This window comes from Equus asinus, chromosome 20, assembly GCF_041296235.1.
Source record: "Equus asinus isolate D_3611 breed Donkey chromosome 20, EquAss-T2T_v2, whole genome shotgun sequence".
In the NCBI taxonomy this organism is placed as follows: domain Eukaryota; kingdom Metazoa; phylum Chordata; class Mammalia; order Perissodactyla; family Equidae; genus Equus; species Equus asinus.
The window spans coordinates 25495119-25518744 of NC_091809.1; the positions used below are offsets into that span (position 1 = coordinate 25495119).

At 42.8% G+C, this 23626-nt stretch overlaps 1 protein-coding gene and 1 long non-coding RNA gene across 3 annotated transcripts in view; both read right to left on the reverse strand.

Annotated features, from left to right (window-relative positions):
* LOC106822857 (zinc finger protein 709-like) overlaps positions 1-11835 on the reverse strand; it is a 51508-nt gene extending 39673 nt beyond the window's left edge. Inside the window, exons 1-2 of one of the 2 annotated variants that reach the window (XM_070492144.1) lie at positions 11672-11811; positions 6405-6586 (exon numbers count right to left, since the gene is read on the reverse strand). Coding sequence is in view for 1 of the 2 variants with exons in the window: in XM_044751786.2 (XP_044607721.2) it covers positions 11672-11701 (30 nt within the window). In the remaining variant the exon portion in view is untranslated. Of the gene's footprint in view, positions 1-6404; positions 6587-11671 lie in introns of both variants that reach the window. The other variant, XM_044751786.2, reaches the window with a different exon arrangement.
* Positions 11836-13137: 1302 nt separating this feature from the next.
* LOC106826957 (uncharacterized) overlaps positions 13138-23626 on the reverse strand; it is a 61790-nt gene continuing 51301 nt past the window's right edge. The window contains exon 5 of the long non-coding RNA XR_011496196.1: positions 13138-16034. This is a non-coding gene — a long non-coding RNA (uncharacterized lncRNA). The remainder of the gene's footprint in view (positions 16035-23626) is intronic.

A 23626-nucleotide genomic window follows, 5' to 3' on the forward strand; every position in this document is an offset into this window, starting at 1 on the left:
CACTTGGCTTTTTTTAAAAGGTGACTCCTTCAATGGGGTCTTTTGTTGCCTTATATGATTTTGATTGATTAGGGTCTTGGGGATGATGACTTCAAAGTGCACTACAGATATTGAGAATTATCCTGATTATAATCATAATAAACCCCCTGGTGTGTTGTAAAATCTCAAAAGTTTAAATGCATGTTTGCAGCTGCTAACCACCAAGCAACTGATCTCCTTAAGACTGGAACATCAGGAAAGGAATGAAGAGATGACAGATTAAAGACTGTAAACCTGAAGCCTTGACCAATGAATGTCACAGAGGTTAAGAAAAAGGGTTCTGACTTCTGGATACCACCCAAAGGACCAACAAAAACGGAGAGAATTTCACAACAGTAGCTGAGAGTGGCTATAATGCCTTAAATTTTTATCACATCTCTCAATTATGCTGAGAATCTAATAAAAACGGAAGAAATTATAAAGAAGAAAACCACAGGTTCCAAATGGAGTCACTTTTGCTAGACTCACATCACCAAACCAGAGCTTAATACCCAACCTAACTGCAGGGGTAACCTTCCCTGGGAATGTAGCCTGACCGGTCAGTGTAGGATTCTCTGGTCAGCACCAATGAGGCAATGTGCCACACGGGCCTCTCCATCCCCCAAAGGAAGATGAGGAGGTGATCCATCTAATACTACCCTTGTGTCCCCAAGGGAGGTAAAATTGCCTAACATAATCATTTCTTCTGCTTATGACTTCCTTGTCCTGTCTTTAAAACCTTTCCCTTTCTGTACCCTCTGGAGCCCCTCTCTGCCTGCTAGATGGATGCTGCCCAACTGAGGAGTTGCTCAATAAAGCCAATTAGATCTTTACAACTTACTAGGCTCAATTTTTTATTCAACACTATTAAAAATAAAATATGGTTCACACACATTTTTTTGTGTGTCATGAATTGTTTATTATAAATATCAAGTTTCAAAATCTCAGTCTGAGATTTAAGTGTGCCTGAAGGCTGCTCCTAGCATGTCTTCTAAAATTGGCATCTAGAATCCCCATGTTCATGTAGATAATAATGCCATTCATTTCTGGTAAGTCTTTTCAGCATTTATGTAAAAAGAAGCAATTTAAAATATAGATTTTTCCTTGCCTTTGATATGCAAAGGTCACGTGGTGTACACTGTGAAATGTGCTCTGATTTCTTGTTCATGTATAAATGAATCCTGCACCTATTTTCATATCAACAGTGGTGTGCCACCAGCACATGTGATGGAGAACACTGGAGAGCTGCTGCTACTGTCCCTAACCAGGCCATCCCTGATGAAAATGGGACACAATGGTCAGTAGGATTAGTCAAACTCCAAGGAATCATGCTAGAGGATGCCCTGGCCAACAGTCCACCTCATCTTCACAGTTTTAGAGACTTGTAGATCACTGCCAATGGTCTAGCTGCCTGAAAACAAGATCAACATCAACTCCTTATCCCAGGTCACCCTATTAGGAGAAAACACTCTGGGAGAATCTTGCTCATAGTCACTCAAATACATAAGAAGGTCACACATGTCTCTGCACGTACTGAACATCAAACCGCAGAGCCTCACCTCAACCCTCAGGCTGATAAAATAGTTAAAATTTCTGAAGCCCACACTGCCACCTCAGTTTCACTTACAAGCAGAGAAGACAAACAGAGGGTGTGGGAGGCAGGCTTTGGAGGATCAAGACAGTGAGGTGTCCCTATGTTCCCAGGACAGGTTGTGAATGGCTTATTTGAATAATATGGTAGACAGACATGGCAATGATACCCACTATGCTACAGACTAAGACTGTAATACTATTCTGTAAAAGTATAACACTATAGCATATACTATAAGACTAATTATACATATATTAATTATATATTCTAATTATAGTATAAACTAATTACATATAATACTAAATTATATGCTACCTATACTATACACAGGTAATATACTAAATATACCATATATAAATATATATATACTGTATTCTACATCCTTTCTCTATATCTACACAGATACACACTGTATGCCGTATTAGATAATTTTATACATAGTAAATACAGTAAACAAATGTCTATTTTCAATATAGATGAAAAAAGCCTACACACAAAACTAATACACTGAATCCAGCAATATACTAAAATAACCTAAATACAATGACCACATAACCCAGGAAAGAAATGCTGGTTTTCCATTTGAAAATGAATTAACATAAGAAACAGTTAATAAAATCAATGTCAAAAACTACAGGATCATCTCGATAGGTACAAACAAGAATTAGACCAAGTTCAACTCCCCCTTCACAAGGAAAACACTCAATAAACCATGAGAACCTCCCTCAGTCAACTCCCTCACCCTGAAATAAAGCATCAGTGAGGAACCCACAGCTGACGTCACTCTTGATGGTGAAGGACTGCGGGCTTTCTCTCTCAGATCAGAGAAGACACAGATGTCTGCTCTCACCAGCTCTACCCACCGCGGTGAGAAAGGAGCTACCAGGGCAGTTAGGCAAGAACATGGGAAAACCAACCACTCCAGAATTCAAAGGACAGACACACAAAGCTCCACAGACAGACTTACAAAATCACACATGCTTTGTCATGGCACATATAGGAGGACACATGCAGACGCAGACATAAAACTCACAAACCCTCAGAGTTAATGGCTCAGAGACACACAGCTGTTTCCACAGACACACAGAGCCCAGGCCCTCTACACTCCTCCCCACTTTTCTTTACTCTTTAGGGCCAATCATCATGGTATAATTTTACTTACATATCTTCTTTTTCTCTCCTAAAATGTCAGGTTTAGAGCAAACAGGGATATTTGCTCTGCTCTGTTCACCAAAGACCCCACCAGAAGGCCTGTCACACCAATACTTCTTACATATCAGGGCTCATAGAGAGACAGACAGACACACACACACACACACGTAAACATGAAATCTTTACACAAACTTCATCACAGGCCCAGATCTTCACAAAGTGCATTGTTCTCACTCCCATCCCACCTGGTAGAGGGGTGTCTCCTGGCTCCCAAATCAATCCCCATTGATCTCAACAGAGTGAACAGTTCTCAGCTCATGCTGTGTGACAGAGGGGTGACTCCTGGCCCCAAACCAATCTCGACAGGAGGGTACATCTGCCCCTCCTGATGGCAAAGGGCCTTCCCACTTCCTGAGCCCACACAGTACAGTAAGGTCATATCTGTAAGAGTCACAGCTCAGGAGCCTGAACAGGGGAGAGTCGGCCCACAATGGCTGTAGCAATCACCGTGTTCCAGCCCCTCACGCTGCCAGGATCAGTTCCAGAAATGTGCCCATCACCACATGTCCCTTCCTCACTTTGCTTTCCCAATGGAAGCTCAGTGAGGACAACAAAGGTGTGTGGGTCCTCCACGAGCCACTGTGTCCTCTGCTGCAGTCACTGTGGTCTGGGATCCATCACCTGCATGCAGACCTCGAGTGGGTCAGTCCCACGGGCCATCCTCACTGAGGCGTTGACCCCTGCCCTGCCCTGGAACATTCCCTGATAGGGGGGTCAAGGCCTGGGGACCTCAGTCCCCAGGTCTCCCAGCCACAGAGACATCACCTTGGGGACCCAGGAAAGCACAGGATATTGTTGGAAGAGCACATAGGCATGTGGCTTGACCCATTTCTACCTCTTTCCTTCAAGAAACAGCGGGCGTGGCCTCCAACAAAGGAGAAGGGGGCACTACCTCCTGCACCTGTGCCCTTCAGGAGGGGTGGAGATCTCCACCATTTCCTGCCACTTCCTTTGGTGTGGTGCCCATTGCATTCTGGGAGCCATGTGAAGGGAGGGGGCCCCAGGAGCGCAGAGGGTCTGGCTGAGATCACCATTTCCCCCAGGCCTCAGGGCTAGAAGCCTGCAGTCTGAGTCCTGTTCCAGAAAAAGTAAGCATTGGCCTTGGTAGGTGGGAACCAAACTCACTCTGGAGCTGGGTTTTGAGGTGAGGGAACGGGGTGTGGCCAGTGCATGAGGCCACTGAAACCAGAGGGTGGGATGTGCCAGAGATAACAGGGAAAGTGATTTAGGTAGAGCTGGGTACCTGAGGGACTCCAAGAGCTAGGATAAAGCAGGATGTCTCTTTGACATTATTGGTGGTATTGAGACTATTGTGAAACTGTGCTTGTTGGTACAGAGGTGATGTTTATGTGACAGTGGGGAGTACTGTATTCAAGGGGCCTGTGCCTCACGACATGGGTTCTGGGTCTGCCACTGCCACACTTCACAGTCACCTGGGGTTGCAAATGTTAAAATAAGTACAGGAAATCCCATTTAAAATGGAATCAGGAAGCCCTGAATGGGGAGCTCTCATGCACTACTACTAGCCATACCTTGCAGAACCCAGAGAGGAAGAAGTGTCCCTCCCATTCCCCAACAGGAAGAAGCTAAATTTATAGACCCCAGCAGGAGGAAGGAAGAATTTCTCCTTGCCCAGCAACAACTCAGCCAATGAGAAACCAGCATATTAAGCCACTGTCACCACCCTAAACTCTCATTCCCCTTCAATGGACTTCTATTCCAAAGAGATCCTCCCAGGTTCCTAGCCAACGTGATAAGGCTACACACTGTATGATTCCAAGTATATGACATTCTGGAAAAGATACAGGTGTAGGACACTGAAGGATCATTGGTTGCCAGGGATTTGGGGGTGAATGAATGGTGGAGCACAGGAGATTTTTAGGACAGTGTAAGTGTTCCATACGATACAGAAATGATGGAGACATGCCATTTGACATTAGCCAAAGCCCAGAGATTGCACAACACTGAGTCAACACTAATGCAACCTATGAACTTTCATGCATCAAATTGGCTCATCAAATGTAACAACTGTATGACAGTAATACAAGATATAAAATATTAGGCAAACTGAGTGGAGGCAGAGTGGATATGCGAGAAGTCTCTGTACTTTCCAATCAAGTTTCCCGTAAACCTAAAACTGCTCCTAAAACAGTAAAGACTACTACAAAAAAAAGTAATGAGATACACTAATATTCACCTCTGATGACTAACTGATGACAGAAACAGACCATCTTCCATTCCTCTAATTTGAACTTACTTCAATAAGCCATAATGCTGCTCTATGAGGCCTGCACCCTGAGACATGGAAGAGAGGAGAAATTTCCATTGAACGCCTTGTTAAGAGTCCAGCACTGTGTATTCTGAGACGTGAAATGAGTGCCTTTGTTACCATCAGGTGTGTCCGGAACTCCCACGTGGATAGAGAGTGTCCTGGTGAGGCTTGCTGTGTGGCCTTCGTATGTTTATAGACAAGTGTTACTTTGATTTCTATTGTAGGTAACTGCGAGGCAAGAGATTCCCAGAGTCCTTTACCACAAAGGGGCAACTCTCAGGGAACTGCACATAGTCTGTAAGGTCTGCAGCTGGAGCCCATTGTTGGTCGGTGCTAAGATGACTCTTTGATGTATGGTCAGTGTGATGACCCTTATATCCAGTCCTTCATCAGAGATAGCCCAATTAAGACATGAAAAGCAACTCTGCCTGAGCTCCATCATGTACAAATGTGGTGATGTCATCCTTAAAGTCTATGAACTCCCATTACTTTTTGCTCAGGGAATCCTAAAGATGTTCCCAGGGAGCCTGGGGGTCTGGACAAAGGATGACCTCCTTCAACACCATGGCACCTGGCAGGAGACTGAGGACAGCAAAGACCACCCCCTCCTGCAGGTAGGCTATCCCAGAGGGCCCAGGTTTGCCTCCATCGTGTCTCTGGGGGGTCTCAGTAGCCATGCTGAGCTCCTGAAGGGCTGCTTCCAGGTCCCAAGGCAAAATGGGTTGCTGCAATATATGGTCACATGCTCAGGGCCATCTACTTTCATAATAGCCTCATAAGTAGAGGTCATAGCAGCTCTAATAACATATATCCTGGGGACTAGGGCAGGTTCTTGCATCAGAAGCCCATGGACAACTTAAGGCCACCTGGGTGCCCCAGGAGGCATGACAGAAGGTCACTGAGGCCTCTATAGTGAAGGAGTCTTTGAGGGCACTAACAGGAGTGTTGGCTCTAAGACAATTTGAGAGTCTCCAGCCTTTTGTACAGGGGGGGTGCCATTCAAGGTGGTAAATTTACAAGTAACAGCACAAATGGGCTCAAGTAAAATTCGTTGTAAGCAAAGAATAGATTCCCTCCCAAATATCAAGAGAAGCTAGTAGCTGTTGTGAGCGCTGAGAACAATAGCTATTTCTTCATGGTGTCAGAGGAGCGGGTCTAACATTATCAAATAATTTCCAGAAATTTAACAAAGTTGTCAAGGCTTCTCAATGTTTGAGTGGCAATGTCTATGCACTTTTTGTGAGCTCCTTTTTCCAATATTTCTATGTCCTGAATGTCCTCAGCGCATGTGTCAGTAATGTGACATCGTACCTGTGTTCTTGGAGGAACCAGGATGAGTTCAGACGCCGCCTGCAATGACTGTGGGAGGGCACAGCTGTAGAAGATCCATGAGGATAACCCAGTAAAGGGGCATCATGTCCCTTCAGAGGGGAAGGCCAAGTGCAGCTGAGAGGCTGTGGACACAGGACTGGACAGAACAGACTCAGCCAAACCTGTGAGAGCAGGATATTTATCAATTGCTGATTGGCTGTGGTCAGTAATTTCCACACTGTGGGGACTGGGGACAGAGGTCTGCATGATGCAGCCACAGCCTCGAGTTGAGGTGAACCACTCTGAGGGGTCAGTCGTTCTTTCCAGGTTTCATAACAGGACAAATTGGGCTGTTAAAAGAAGCACCGGGAATAACGAACCCTTCACTAACTAGGTTTTCTATACAGTTTTCAATCCTTCCAGGCCGTGGGTAATTTACATTGGGCCATACTAACTACTTTATTTGTGGGGTAAGGTCCCTGGGTCCCAATTTGTCAAGCCAATTTGTAAGTGGCAAAGACTTCATTTAATTTTAATTCTTGCTCATTGGTTCAGAGCTTCCCAGCTCACTATGGGATATTTCAGGACAATGGGTGTTATGACTATGGAGAATTTAGGCAAAACAATAGTTCTGAGGGCTAAAGATGAAACATTTGTCTTATTTGTCCTCTATATTATATTCATTAACACCCCTAAGATCATGAGGGGCACCTTCCTTAAATTTAGTGGGATCCTAGGTATAACTGTAATATGACACCTAGTAATGATCAACTGCTTGAAGGTTTCTGAATTAGTGCATTACATCAGAGAGCAAAATTAATTCAGACCCTGTGCAGTAGAGGCCCAAAAGCCCAGCAGTGTACCTCTATCTGTTTTGTTGTGTAAATCTGTTTAGTATATTCTAGACTTCTAATTGGGTCAAACTGTGGACCTTTCTTTCAGTATTTTTTTCTTTTGTTCCCTCCCTCTTATCCTTCTCTGTTTTGTCTTTTTGGTTACTGGATATACTTCAGAGGAAGGGGTGTCCTCTCTACCCTGGTATTTATACATTTTTTCTTCCCAAGAACCTCAAAACAGTGCCACCAGGGTTAGGAACCTCCTCCATGACAACTGGGTTCTTTAACGAGTTTAAGGTCCCTGGACTTAAGTCAAGTTTAAAGGAATCCCTTTGCTGTGCCACAGGGGTGCCGTGGGGATCGTCCCCTATAACCCCGAGGGTCAGGATCTTTGTGGCAGAAGAGGCAGGGGCAGCAGCAGAGGTACTTAAGCGTCCCGGTGAGCCCTCTGATCTTAGGAATGTGGAATCAGCCTGCCACCTGCTCCCTGCCTTTCCGCCCTCTTCACTTTCTCTTTTTAAATGACAGCTGTTTCAGGAGTGACCACCGATGTGCCCTCCTCTTGCACAGGGTATAGTCCCACTGTGCCACCCACATTCCTGGGGTATGTTGGAGCTAACCTAGCCTCTGTCACAGCTTCACTCTAACACACAGATAAATTATAGCAAAGACACTGAAACGGGACCACTTTAAAGAGGCCCCAATCCCAAAGCCATGCTCCAAAATGCCTATAAATTCTCAAAATTGCCCACTCTGGTTGGATGAACCTAGAAGTGAGGCTTGGTGGGTCAACAATGCAACACGGGGCAGCACAGCTCATAGCACGAGCTCACCAGCAAGCAGAAGCCCTCAGCCCACGCCACCACCAGGCAGCAGAGCGGCGGAGCAAGTCAGAGCAAGAGAAGACAGACCCATGGGTGCGGTGACATCTGGACATGCTGCTCAGGGCACCAGCTGTTATGGTCACCTGCAGAGGCGGGGCTCCCTTGTTGAGACTCAGACCCGTGTGGCACAGACACACATACACACACACAGGGTAGGAAAAGGCTTAGGATTCACATAACACAGGTCTGAGGGGAGGGCAGGGCCGGCCTCTCAAGCAGCTCTCACAGGGCTCAGAAAGCAAGGAATGGAGCCTGGCCTGGGGCTTCACTGGGCCTCGGGGTGGGGCCGGGGCAAGAGCTCTGCACACAGGCAGGGGCTGGGGTGGTGGGAATCTCCTGCCTGCTCTGGAGGAGAGAGCACCCAGGCTTCCTCCTCAGCTTGTCCAGGTGGGGGCACAAGGGGAAGAGGCTGGGTGAGGCTTAAGCTGTGAGCAGTCACCCAAAATGTGGAGTCTGACTGCTCACTACAAGGACAAAGTGGGTAAGAAAAATATGCCTTCTCAATTGCTTGTTTTTATATAAAGAAATACTAACAAGAGGCTCAAAAATGATACAACTGTGTATTTGGGGATGACTTGAGTAACAGCACTGGAGGGGACCAGGATATGTTGGCCGTGAGTCTTAAGTTAGACTTTGCAATCTTACAGATTTATTGTTAAAAAAACAGAGAAATTTATATATATTTTACTATTTAACAGTCTTTAATTTTAACTTTTGTACATAGGAAACCATCCTAGGATTTAATTCCTTTAAGCGCTGTTAGAAAACTGCAAACCACAAAATGAAAACTTTCAAATCTCTTCCTAACTAAAAGGACAAGCTGCATCCTAGTTTGTCCTTCCCCTGTATCTCACGCTAGGGTATTTTCAGGAATAAGGAGCATATTTTAATGCAATACTGGTTTGAGTCTTACTCCTTACATGTATTGAATTTTGAAAGATTTACATAGGCTTTCAGAAGTTTTTCTCACATCAATTAAAATAGAAATTCAATTGCTTTAGCCTTTTAAATTTCTATATTCTCTAGAACCACACACATATGAAAATTGATCTAAAAATACACAATGTGCTCAAAAACTTAATACATTTATCACACACCTTGAGGTTCTCTTGCCTAAAAGGAATGAAACTTCTATTTAGTTCCACAATTTTTTGGCTTCCCTAACATCCTCTCTCTCCATCAACTTACAGTCTCAGGACCCAACTGCTAAGGGAAACTGGAGCCAAAGGGCTGCCCTAGTTCATCGATAAAGGAATCCAAAGGGAAGAAACACAAACACTGGAATCAGCTCAGATGAGCAGCCTACTTCCCACAGGACAGAAGGAAAGCCACAGTCAGAAGGTGCCATGTTCCTGACTGTCCTGGTGGAGACAAAGCCCTGGAGGGGGTCAGTCCCTGGAGAAGGAGGGGAGGGCACCTGAGCAGCCACAGGAAGGAGCTCTGGGAGCCCCACACACCCTCCTCTCCCCAGGGAACAATGCACGTGCTCCCTCTCTCAGGCTCCATTCTCACAGTGAGGAAACTCAGCTGGATTCAGTTTAAGGTTCTGACCCAAATGGACCCCAGATTAATGGGTCCTAATCCAGGACACAGAGCTCCTGACTCTCACAGACTTTCTCAGTGTAAACAAATTACTCTCTGAGTGCAGCTCCACTGTGCATGCAAAACTCCAATTATGTCTAGAAACAGGCCCAAGGAATCCACAGTGACAACCTCAGAAAGGGCATCACTCCCCACCCCAGGAGCACGTGCACCCCCAGCTTTCCAGGGCTCTCAGGATAAAGGCTCCTTCCATGGGGTGTGAGCAGTAGGACACCTGCAAGGGAAGGCTCCCCAGGAAGAACAGCTGGGCCTTCAACGCCTTCCCTCTGCAGGCCCCGGGGGGCCTTAGCTTAAACTCACTGCCCTCAGACGTCTGCCCCCACTGGAGTTTTTGGGCGACACTGGTATTTTAAATGACACAAACCCAGTGTTTGAACAATCCAGTAAAAACAATCAAACGAGTCTTTATCAGGAAGAGAAGAAAGAAAATGGAAAGGCAGTTTGCTGGCTCAACAAAAAATCCCACAAGAATGTATTGCATTCTGGAAAAAAAAGATGTTAAATAATTGTTTCCATGAGAAGAATTGTTTTACAAACTATTAATCCTACTTCACACTTCAGGTCTGCAAGTCTAAGCCCTGGAAATCCATTTGAACTCACCCAAAATGAAAGAACAGACCTCAGAATATTACTATCATGTCCAGCAGAAGAAAAGAGAAAAAAAAATTTTAAATCATGCAATGTAACACTGGAATATTTTATTTTTCTGAAATTCACCTCTTTCTTGACTCTTTAGAAATATATTGTTTCGAGCTGTATTGATTAAATAAATTTTTATTCGTTGAAAAACTGACACTAAATTAAAGTGCAGTTAATTATCATTTTATTAGTTTATTAGTATTATTAAGACTGAATACACCCTTTTTTTTTTTAAAGATTGGTACCTGAGCTAACAACTGTTGCCAATCTTTTCCTTTTTTCTTCTCTCCAAAGCCCCCCAGTACATAGTTGTATATTTTAGTTGTGGGTCCTTCTGCTTGTGGCAAGTGGGACGCCGCCTCATCATGGCCTGATGAGCAGTGCCATGTCCACACCCAGGATCCGAACCAGCGAAACCCTGGGCCGCCAAAGCGGAGCGCGCGAACTTAACCGTTAGGCCACGCGGCTGGCTCCTAGATATGTCTTGTAAAGATGACAACCCCAGGGAAGGGCAGTGCTGACGGACAGATCGCGCAGGAAAGTTTGCCGAGAGGAACCTGCAGCAAAGGACTAACAGCTGCACGTCCGCGCCCAGGACGCAGCCTGGAGGAGAGGCGGGAGGAGCTCGCACCACGCGCCTCCAGGGGGATGCGCTACTTTCTCTCAAGAAAAACATCCACGAACGAGGAATAAACCCTCTTGAAAGAGCCGCCCACTGACTATGCAAAAGTGATAAACAATTAAGATATCGGGTCTGTTTGTAGCTGATGATAATGCTGTGAATCGGGGACCGGAAGTTGGCGTTCAGGAACGTGAGGAGGGATCTGGAAATTTAGGGATTTATTGTCGGCCCTGGAAGAGCTGGGGGGACAGGGTCGTGGATTTGAGACGCTGCTCCCCAAACGTTTAGAAAACTCAGGAGAAAACGGGTGCCATGTGGGGAGAAAGGAGGCCCTGGGGACCCACAGACCGCAGCCCCTCCGCGCACGGACCCCGGAGACCGAGGCCCGACTGTCCGGCGGACCCTCCCGCGGGCCCCGCACCGTCTGGGACACGCGGGGCTGCGGGCGCACAGCGGCCCAGAGACGCTCCGGCCCAAGTCGCCGCGCGCAGGGACCACAGGACGCCCGGGGCCCGGCTGCCGGCCCCGCCCCCCACGCTGCGGCCGGAGGGGCCTGAGGGCCGAGCGGCGCCACCGCGGACTCGGGGCCGCAGACCCTGGAGGGGACCGCGGGAGGCCGGGCCCGCCCCGCCGCTTCCCACCAGCCCCTCCTCCCGCGTCCTCACCGCGGGACCGCACACTCACCATTGCTGACTGTCCTGGGTCCCCTGGCATCCTTCATACGATTCATCACAGGTGACAGAGCAGCTCCAGGAGTTTAAGGACAGGCGACCCGTGACTGGAAAGCTTGTGGAGCAACGGGAAGTCGCGCGTGGTAGAGGAGCTTCGCCCCGCCCACCTGCCTTGGAGCCGACCCTGATTGGACAGGTTAAAATCCCCGCCCCCTCCCTCTTGAGTGACAGGGGGACAGAGATTACGTTTCTGACCAGCCGGAAGTGGACCTTCTCCTCTCTGGGGACCTTTCCGTTGAAATGCAATGCTGCGAGGCCACTTGGGGAACTGTGACCCTTCTTTGCAAACGCAGACATTTGAAATCACTTCACCATGCGTAATAATGTCTGGCTCCACTTTGATCTGACTGTTGACACTGACGAGTCTTCCACCCAGCGCTTCCCCACCCCACTCATGTCATGCTTGAACGAATCCTATGGCCTCCCAAGCCCTTCGCTCTGATGGGAAGTTGGAGCCCTCAGCCCTAGCTGGGCGCAAGGTCTCTTCTCAGTCTAACCACAAGGTCTGACGTGTTCATTCAATTCTCAGGTGTACGTTTTACCTGAATGGAACTTTATTTTAGATCATTGGTTGAATTATCCTCAGAGAACTTTGAAATGTCGAAGTCTATAATATCCCTAAGGTAATTCAATTCCTGTTTGGACTGATATAACAAAAAACAAGAAAAGGTTATATAAATGTGGGATGTACCCGGAAATGATTCGTATGCTTAAGAGATTGGGCTGCAAACTTATTTGCATTGCAAAAACTCAATGCATTTATCCACTTATTTAAACGGTTTTTTAAAGATACAGTACACATCCTATACAATGGACCCCTTTAAGGTCTACAGCTGATCGTCTTCAGTATATTCTCAGATACCTGCAATTATCACCACAGTCAAATTCAGAACATTTCCATCACCTGCAAAAAATGCCTCTGCCCTTAACCTACCACCTCCCTATCTGCCCACCTAGCTCCTCCAAGCGCCAGCCCCAGACAGCCACTAATCTATTTTCCGTCTGTATACATTTCCGAACTTGTTGACGTTCATATGAATGGAATTACATAATATGTTCTTTGTGATTGACATCATTCACTTCGTATAATTTTTTTCAGGGAATTCCATGTTGTGACATGAATCAATACTTGATTTTGGGGGGCTGGCCCGGTGGTGAGTGGTTAAGTTCTGCACTCCACTTTGGCAGCCCAGGGTTTTGCTTGTTTGGATCCTGGGCGTGGACATGGCACCGCTTGTCAGGCCATGCTGAGGCAGCGTCCCACATGCTACAACTAGAAGGACTCACAACTAAAATATACAGCTATGTACTGGGGGGATTTGGGGAGAAAAAGCAGAAAAGAAAAAAAAAAGAAGATTGGCAAAAGTTGTTAGCTCAGGCTCCAAACTTTTTTTTTTTTGAAAATTTGGGTGAGTTTATTCTGAACTGAAATCTGAGGACCACGGCCGGGGGCCTTTCTTCCCGAAGGAAGAAAGGGCACCAAAGAAGTGAGGTATAGAGAGTGGTTATATACCCCCATACAGGACATTTCACATATGATTGAAATGTCCCTCCCACAACAGTCACAAGATTGCCCTGTTGGCACTGTGCTTGATGGACACAGCAGGTAGTGGGTCTGCTCTCTCGGAGGGCGTCACAGGAGGCAAGTCTATTGTCTTGATCTGGGTGGTCACAGGTGAGCGCAGCAATCAGCTTCTAGCCTAAGGAAAGATGCTTAATCCTTAAAGAAATGCCACCGTTGGGAGGGGAGGGAAGCTGCACCTTTATCTCAAGGGCCTTTGTTCTTGCCATAGGGAATATCTAAAGCAGATATACAGTGCATGCTCAAGGGCTGTGGTCAGGCCCTTTTGGAAAGACAAGGTCAGGCCGAATTAGGTTTACACAAAATGGCTTCCTCATATACCCCAATATATCCTATTACTTGCCATTTTTATTTGTCATTTTCCCCTTTTGATCTATAATCTTTTGATAGAAAGCATTGATGGTCAAAATATTGTCCCTCGGCGCCAGGGTGGTTGCTGCCTGCCCTGGGTCCATCGTGTCCCTTGGTGCTAGGCTTTTATCTCATTATTTGCCTAGTTGTCCACATTGGGGAGAAATAGTGGACAAGCATAGAGGTATATGTATTAACAGAGGAAGCATTTCATATGTTATGTAATTAATTTAGATTGTTGCACAAACATTGTATATGTGATTTTTTATGACACTTCACATTTACGTTGCATATGATTATAGAACAAGTACAGTAACAATAATATTTTTGAAAGGATTAGTCTGAAATGAATTTAGTCATAGGCCCTATCAGAAAAGGAAATTTGCCCAGGGTTATAAGACAAATCGACCATCTCAAGCCATCGAGCAATCATTACTTTAGTTTGTATGCTATTTTTACAACACTGAGTAAAGAAAACAACAGTTAGTTTGAATATTATGATCAGTGCAAGGATTCCAATAAGTAATAGAAATAGGAATTGCAATCCAGATTGAAAAAGGGAACAGGTACTGAAAGGGAACCAATCAAGCAAATCAAACTGGGTGTAGGATCACTTAAGGCATCCACTTGCTTCTTCATGTGCTTTAGCAGAGATGACACATTGGAAGACTCATCACGTATAAAAACACAGCATTCAGTCTGAATGATTGCACATGTGCCACCTTGGGATGCTGTAAGAATATCTAAGGCCATTCTATTCTGAAGGACAGCCCTTCTCTTTAAAGACATTTCAGTATTTAAATAAGGGTATTCCTGCTTGACTATCATTAAGGGCTCCTTGAGTAAATTTAGTCAGAGATTCCATATGTAATAATGACATCTGTTAGCCCCAAAGAAGAAGCACATACAGTTGCTAATACAGCCATACCAGTGGAGGACTGAACAAGCCCATCCGGCCTTAAAGAGAGGGAGATTGGCAACAGGTTTTAACTCAGCCTGACTCCTTCCCTGCTTTTAAAGGAAACTCAGGGTGCAGTGTTTTAGCCATCCAGGCAGTAGCCAAGGCCAAAGATTTGTTCCACATAACCACTGAGTTCCATTAGGAGTCACTCGATAAATGCCTGGCCTTCAAGACCAGTCTGTTCCAAATTAATCCCTTTCTTTAAGTATGATAGTATTCCAAACAAATTATAAAATAGGTTTACAGTTTAAACATAACAAAGGTTTAAATGAGGAGATATAAGGTCAGGAATACAGGCCAGGTCCAGAGTCTTGGGACAGCTGTCTACAACAGATGCCGTCTTCTTCTCCTCCTAGTATAGTCCCTTCCAACAGGGCTGCAAACAGTCTTATTTGCTGTCTCTTTCAATAAATAAATTCTCCAGGTTATAGTCCAAGATCCTTAAGTTCTGGGAGCTCTCTGTGAAAGAATCAGCTACCAATCTTTCATTTCTTTAAGCACCTCAATAAGACCATGACAACAATTTAATATACCCCTTAAGCAAAGTTTGGTTCATATATTTCTTCATCTAAGTGCATAGGCTGTTTTATTATTATTTCAAAAGGAGACAGCTGATGTTTAAAAAAAGTGTACATCTAAGATTAAGGAGCACTAGCACAAGAGCTTTTGGCGGTGAGAGAGTAAATGCTTCTGAAACCTTGCCAATTAAGTTTTGGTTGTGTCATTAGTTCTTTCTACCAATCCTGAGGATTGAGGATGGTAAGCACAGTGGAAATGCTGCAATATTGGCCAAACATTACAAACAGATTTGACTTCCCCAGTCACTGTGTAACTCAGGAGGAATTCCTCAAACAGGAATTATTCTCTCTAATAGTAATTTACCTGCTGTTAAAGCCATTGCTCTTCTGCAAGGAAAGGCCTCAAAACAATGTGAGAACATACAGATCATTACAAGATGTATTTATCCTTGAGAAGGTGGCATTTGGACAAAGTCCAATTGTCATACCTCTAAGGATCCCTTAGGAAGGGAAAGTGGCTTTGTGACTCATGAAGTGACTTCTCTGGATTATACTTTGGGCATATAGCACAACAAGTAGAGGCTATATGAACCACTGGGAGAAAGTTGCCAAAAGTATTTTTCCCTTTTGCTGTAACCTATATACATATTTTTCTTCTTCCGTGGTGATTTCTTAAGCCTGCAGAAGGAACTGTTTTTACTGGATTAGCAGAGTTAACAGAAAGTAGCAGGCATTCTTGAGGCTGGACAGCATATCCAGCTTGATAACCATCCTTGTTTATCATTTAAGTAAGACCCATTTGTAAACCAAATTAAACAATAGAATGCAGTCGTGGTCTTCTCCCCTTGTGATGTTGGAAGCAACGTAGCTGATGCTGGGTCAGTGAGCTGAAGCCATAAAACTTCTAGAAGAAAATATAGATAGTTCTTTCTTTGACATTGGTCTTAAAAGGACTTTCTCAAATACCATGTCTAGTTGGACAAGGGAAATAAAAGAAAAAATAAATGGGACTTCATCAGACTAAAGAGCTTCTGCAACGCAAAGGAAACCAGGATCAAAACAAAAAGACAACGCACCAACTGGTAGAAAATATTTGCAAGTCATATATCCTACAAGGGGTTAATCTCTATAATATATAAAGAACTTATGCAACTCAACAACAAATAAACAAAAAACCCGATCAAAAATTGGCAGGGGATACGAACAGACATTTCTCCAAGGAAGATGTACAGATGGCCAATAGGCACATGAAAAGATGTTCATCACTAATCATCAGGGAAATGCAAATCAAAACTCCACTAAGGTATCACTTTACACCCATTAGAATGGCTATAATCACCAAGAGAAAAGTAATAAATGCTGGAGAGTTGTGGAGAAAAGGTAACCCTCAAACATGGTGGGAATGCAAACTGGTGCAGCCACTATGGAAAACAGTGTGGAGATTTCTCAAAAAATTAAAAAGAGAAATACCATATGACCCAGGTATCCCACTACTGGGTATTTATCTGAAGAACTTGAAATCAACAACTCAAAGAGACTTATGCACCCCCATGTTCATTGCAGCATTATTCAGCCAAGATGTGGAAGAAATCCAAGTGCCCACTGACTGATGATTGGATAAAGAAGATCTGGTATATATACAGTGGAAGACTACTGAGCCATAAAAAAAAGTAGAAAATCATCCCATTCACAACAACATGGATGGACCTTGAGGGCATTATGCTAAGTGAAATAAGCCAGACAGAGAAAGACAAACACCATATGATTTCACTCATATGTGGAAGATAAACACACGGAGAAAGAGAACAGTTCAGTGGTTACCACGGGGAGGGGGTTGGTGGTGGGCACAAAGTGTTTACGGGTGTTCTTATACAGTGGCTGACAAATAATAATGTATAAGTGAAATTTCACAATGTTTTAAACTATTATGACCTCAATTTAAAAAATTACTGTTTGGAAGATAACACATTCAGAAATTGCTTCTCATTTAAAATGAATTGCTCATTTGTTTTATAAAGATTGAAAAAGCCAGCCCTGATGGACTAGTAGTTAAAGTTCAGCACTCACCACTTAGGTGGCCCAGGTTCATTTCCTAGTCGTGAACCACACTACCTGTATGTCAGTTGCCATGCTTGGTGGAGGCTCACATGGAAGAATTAGAACAACTTATAACTAGCATATACAACCATGTACTGGGCCTCCGGGGAGCAAGGAAAAAAAAAAAGATGAGGAAGATTGGCAACAGATTGGCTCAGGGGAAATCTTTCCCTGCAAAAAAAAAAATTTTTTTAAATAAAATATGGCATCAGTTAAGGTTCTCCAGGGAAACAGAACCTACTTGATGTGTGTATGTGAGCACGTGTTTATACATGTGTAGTAATTTTTCTTTTTTATAGGTGATTTGTTAAATTGAGATAAAATTAGTTCATAACATATGTTTCAAGCATACCACATTATCACTTGACAGCTGTTTATGCTACAGCTTGCTCACCACCAAAAGTCTAGTTTCTATCCAACACCATACAATTGACTCCCTTTACCCATTCCACCCTTCCCTCACTCTCTTCCTTCTGGTAACCACCAATCTGTTGTCTACATCTGTGAGTTTATTTTTGGTTTTGTTTTATATTCCACATATGAGTGAAATTATGGTATTTTTCTTTCTCCCTCTGACTTATTTCACTTAGCATAATATTCTTGAGGTCCATCCATGTTGTCACAAATCACAAAATTTCATCCTTTTTTATGGCCAAGATGTATATATTCTTTATATATTTTGCACATTAACCCCCTATTGGATGTACAATTTGCAAATATTGTTTCCCAATTGGTAGGTTGCATTTTCCTTTTCTTGATGGTTTCCTTTGCTGTGCAGAAGCTTTTTTACTTTGTAGTACCTTTTCTTTATTTTTGCTTTTGTTTTCATTGCCATAGGAGTCAAATCCACAAAAACATTGCTAACACTGATGTCAAGGAGCTTACTACTTGTATTCTGCTATGTATTTTATGGTTTCAGGTCTTACATTCAAGTCTTTATTCTATTTTGAGTTAATTTTTGTATATAGTGGTCTAGTTTAATTCTTTTACATGTGGCTAGCTAGTTTTCCCCCATACCATTTATTGAAGTGACTTTCTCCGTTGTATATTCTTGGTTCCTTTGTCATAAGTTAGTTTTCCATATATGCTGTGTGGGTTTATTTCTGAGCTCTCAATACTGTTCCATTGATCTGTGTATCTGTTTTTCTATCAATAGCATACTGTTTTGGTTTCTATAGTTTGTAGTATAGTTTGAAATCAGAGAGTGTGATGCCTTGGTTTTGTTTTTTCTCTGGATTGCTTTGGCTGTTCTGGGGCTTTTGTGATTCCATACAAATTTTAGGATGTTTTTGTTCTATTTCTGTGAATACATTGATTCAAAAGTTGTTCAGCAGCATGTTGTTTAATCTCCACATACTTGTGACTCTTCCAGCCTTCTTCTTCTAGTTGATTTAACACCATTATGTTTCAGAACATATGATTGATATGACTTCAATCTTCTTAAATTTATTGAGACTGGTTTTGTGTCCCAACACAAAACAGGTACAGACTATCTTTGAAAATGTTCCATGTGCACTTGAGAAGAATGATATTCTGCAGCTTTGGACGGAATGGTCCATGTATATCTATTGTCTATCTGATCTAGTGTGTCATTTAAGGCCAATGTTTTCTTGTTGACTTTCTGTCTGGATGATCTATCCATTGATGTAAATGGGGTGTTGAAATCCTCTACTATTATTGTGTTGCTGTCAACTTCTCCCTGTAGGTCTCTTAATGGTTGCTTTATATATGTGGGTGATCCTATGTTGTTTGCATATATACATTAATAAACGTTATGTTTTCTTGATGGATTGTCCCCTTTGTCCTTACATAATATCCATCTTTCTCTCTTGTTACCTTTTTTGGCTTGAAGTCTATTTTGTCTGATATAAGTAAGCCTACACCCCCTTTCTTCTGGCTGCCATTTGTCTGGAGTATCATCTTCCACCCCTTCATTTTGAATCTATGTCTTTAGAGCTGAGATGAGTCTCCTGAAGTCAGCAGACAATTGAGTCTTGTTTTTTAATCCATGTAGTCATTGTGTGCCTTTTGATTGGTGATTTAAATTAATTTACATTTATGGTGATCATTGATCTATGAGGACTTACCAGTGCTATTTTACCTTTTGTTTTTCAATTGGTCTGTATCTCCATTGTTTCTTTTCCCTTGTGTTTCTGTCTGCCGTTTAAGTTTGGTAGTTTTCTATGATGTTTTTCTCAGTTTTCTCTTTTTTTGGGTTTCATGTCTCTGTTGTAATTTTTATTTTGTGGTTACCATGAGATTTGTATACAACATCTCATAGATAAAATTGTACTTTTTCTGCTGATAGCTTCTTATCATCATCTACCTATACAGGTTCCCTCTTTTTCCTCCTTACCTTTTATGTTTTTGTTGCCAAAAATTATCCCATTTTATGTTGTGAGTTCACTACCAAATTGAAGTAGTTTTAGTTATTTTTACTTTTTTTATCCTTTAACCTCTATTCTATAATTGCTTAACACATTATTCTGAAATAGACATGCAATTTTCTGGTTCTGCTTGTCTATTTTTCACCTTACTCAAAGTTTTGTGTACTTTTGCTTTTTCATTTCAGATAAAAGAGCTCCCTTCAACATTTCTTGTAAGGCAGGTCTAGTGGTGGTGAAGTCCTTTAGCTTTTGTTTGTCTGGGAAAGCCTTTATTTCTCCTTCATATCTGAAGGTAACTTTGCTGAATAGAGTATTCTTGGCTGGCAGTTTTTATCTTTCAATATTTTGAATGTTGTTCCACTCTCTCCTGGACTGTAGAGTCTCTGCTGAGAAATCTTCTGATAGCCTAATGGCTGTACCTTTGTAGGTTACTGTGTTTTTTTCTTTGGCTTCATTTTAAATTCTTTCTTTATCGTTTCCTTTTGATGGTTTTAATATAGAGTGTCTTGGAGAAGATCTTTTCGTATTGAGATAATTAGGCATTCTCTTAGCTTTGTGGACTTGTACATCCAGTTCCTTCCTCAGGTTGGGGAAGTCCTCAGCTATTATTTCTTTAAATAACCTCTCTGCTCCCTTCTCCCCCTCTTCTCTTTTTGGGATACCCATTATCCTTACGTCGCTTTTCTAATGGAGTTGGATAGTTCTCATACAGCTTCTTCATTTTTTAAAAATCTTACTTCTCTATCCTCTTCCACATGAATTTTTTCTAGATTTCTATCTTTGAACATTCTAATTCTCTTTTCCACATGATCTACTATTTCCAATGCTTTCTAACACATTCTTCATCTCATTTATTGAGTTCTTCAGCTCCAGAATTTCTCTTTGATTCTTCTTTTAGAGTTTCAATGTCTTTGGTAAAGTACTCCTTCTGTTCATTAATTATATTCCTGAGTTCATTGAACTGTATTTCCAAGTTTTCTTGTAACTTATTGAGTTTCTTCATGATGGATATTTTGAATTCTCTATCAGATAGATCACCGTCTTCTGAGAATTTAAGTTTGGTTTCTGGAGAATTGTCATTTTCTTTTTGTGATATCACGTTACCATGATGTTTCATCATGATGAGTTGTTCCTCTGCCATCACATTTGAAGTAGCAAACACCTTTCTTATTTAGGTAAAGCTTTGTTTACTTTGATTCTAACAGTTCAACTGATTGGTATTTGGAGGCCTCTTTTGTTTTCCAGTAGCTGGCACAATGGTATAAATTTTTGGTCCCTGTTAACATGAACTACCTCTGCCTATATTTGAGAGTCAGCACTTTCAACCTTCCACTGCCTCTGGTCAAGGTGAGGCTAGTGCACTCACTGTTGCTCCTTGTGCCTCTGAGATTGATGGTGCCTTGCTGCTTCCAGTGTTGCTGTGGTCACAGGCATCACCACCAGGGTCAATGGTATGCCAGGCACCACACTCCGTCCACAGATGCCTGGGTCACAGGCACTACTGCTGCCAGGGGGAGAGGGAGTGTGAGGTGGGACATGGGATTCCAGGCACCTCCACCTCATCTGGGGCTGTCAGGTTTGTAGGCACCTCAGCCATGGGTTGGGGGCTGGGCTCACAGGCCCACCCCTGCCACTGTACAATTCTCTGTGACCCTGGGTGCCATGGCAGCCAGGGATTGAAGTCATATATGTAATCTCCATTGCTGCTACCAGGTTCCCTTGGGGTATGGATACCACCTTGGGCGGCCATGATCATGGGTGCTGCCTCTGCCACTACTAACAGGTTTGCTGGTGCTGTGGGCTCAGCTGCTGTGCCCAGGGGACTGGGATTGTGGGTACTGCCTCTGCTGTTACCCCATTTCTGCCTCCTCTGTGTGTTCCAATTGACTCACCTTCAAATGTACAGATGTGTGGATCTCTCCAGCATCCTGGTGTGTTAAGCAGAGGAACCTCTGTTGAGTTATGAATGTCTTAGTAGGTATAGATTGAAAAGGAGAGACAAAAGAAGCATCTCACATTGCCATAATGCTGACATTACTTTTTTTTTTTTTTTTTTAAGAATGTGGCTCATGTGGTTATAGAGATTGGGTAAATTAAAAATCTGCAATCTAGATAGGCAGGTTGGAAATCCCAGGAAAGAAGTGTAGTCTAAGTCAAAAGACAATCTAGTGGCAGAATCCTTCTTGTTCAGGGAAGGTCAGTTTTTGTTCTATAAAGAACTGCAATTGATTGGATGAGGCACAACCACATTATAGAGGGTAATCTCATTTACTTAAACTCCACCCATTGAAATGGTAATCTCATGAGCAAAAGCCTGAACAGAAATATCCAGTGGAATGTTTGACTAAATATTTGGGCACTATGGCCAAGTCAAGATAAAACAGAGATATTGGCTTGCAGTTTTATTTTCTTGCAATGTCTTTGTCTGGCTTTGGTATCAGGGAGATGCTGGACTCAAAAAATGAGTTTGGAAGTATTCCTTATAGTTTTGGGGAGAGTTTAAGAAGGTATAAATTCTTTGAATTTGCTGTTGGTCTGTTTGGCTTTCTACTTCTTTTTTTTTTTTTAAAGATTTTATTATTTCCTTTTTCTCCCCAAAGCCCCCCGGTACATAGTTGTATATTTTTCGTTGTGGGTTCTTCTAGTTGCGGCATGTGGGATGCTGCCTCAGCGTGGTCTGATGAGCAGTGTCATGTCCGCGCCCAGGATTCGAACCAATGAAACACTGGGCCGCCTGCAGCGGAGCGCGCGAACCCAACCACTCGGCCACGGGGCCAGCCCCTGGCTTTCTACTTCTTAATTCTTCCTTGGTAGGTTGTATGTTTCTAGGAATTTATCCATTTCTTCTGGGTTATCCAATTTGTTCACATAAGTGTTCATAATAGTCCCTTTTGATTCTTTTTAGTTTTGATACTAAGCATTTTAATATGTCCTCTTTCACTTATGATTACATATACTTCATTCTTCTCGGTTCTTTTCATAGTCAGTTAAGGGTTTGTCAATTGTGTTTATTACTACAAAAAATTGGTAGTTTTCATGTTTTTCTGTTTTCTTATATTCTATTTATTTCTGCCCTAATATTTATTCTTTCCTAACTTTGCTAACTTAAAGTTAGGTTTGTTATTCTTTTACTAGTTCCTTGAAGTGTACTTTTTGGTTGTTATTTTGATATCTTTCTATCTTAACATAGGTGTTTATTGGTATGAACTTCTCTTTTATTACTCCTTATGCTGCATCCCACAAGTTTTCCTAAGTAGTTTTCATTTGTGTCTCAAGATACATTTTACATTTCTTATTAATTTCCTCTTTGGCTGAGTGGTTGTCCAAAAGTGTTTTATATAATTTCCATATAGTTTTGAATTTTCACAATAAGATTAAAGGTAATTAATCCTTTACTATGAGTTCTTAAATAGGCCTTAGACTGTTAATATTTGCTTTACCTGTTGGTGTCAGGAGCCTCGATATCCTCTACTGTTCTTTTATTTTTCTTCCCTAGTGTGTTTGGGTATCCCTAGATACTCAGTCTTACGTAGTGTCGGCATCTTATAACTCCATTTTAATCCACTGCTTTTATATTAAATCCCTGATGATATGGTTGGAAGTTATTAGGCTGGGAAAATACTCTCTTATGTTATGATTAAACCTGTAATGCTTTGGTGGGACAGAATCCCTGGACTGTGAACTTCAGAATGCATTCTTAGCATTTATTCTTCCCCTTATGTCAGAGAGGAAGCCTGAAGAGCCTGGGAGTTGTCTGACTGCTCTTTCCACAATCATAGATGGTTTTGACAAATTAGTTTTCTTTGAGGGATGGCCTAAGTTACGGAGCACAGAATGCTTTTGTGTTTGCCCCCCAAAACATTTTCCCCTCATTTCCTGCATGGAGAATGAAACATTTTTATTTTCTAGTCTCCAGAGTGAGAACCTAGTTGCTTCTGTAGGAAAAATTCAGGAATTTGGGAGAGTTTCCTAAGAATGGAGCCCCAAAGTTTTTAACTCTCAAGCTAGTCCA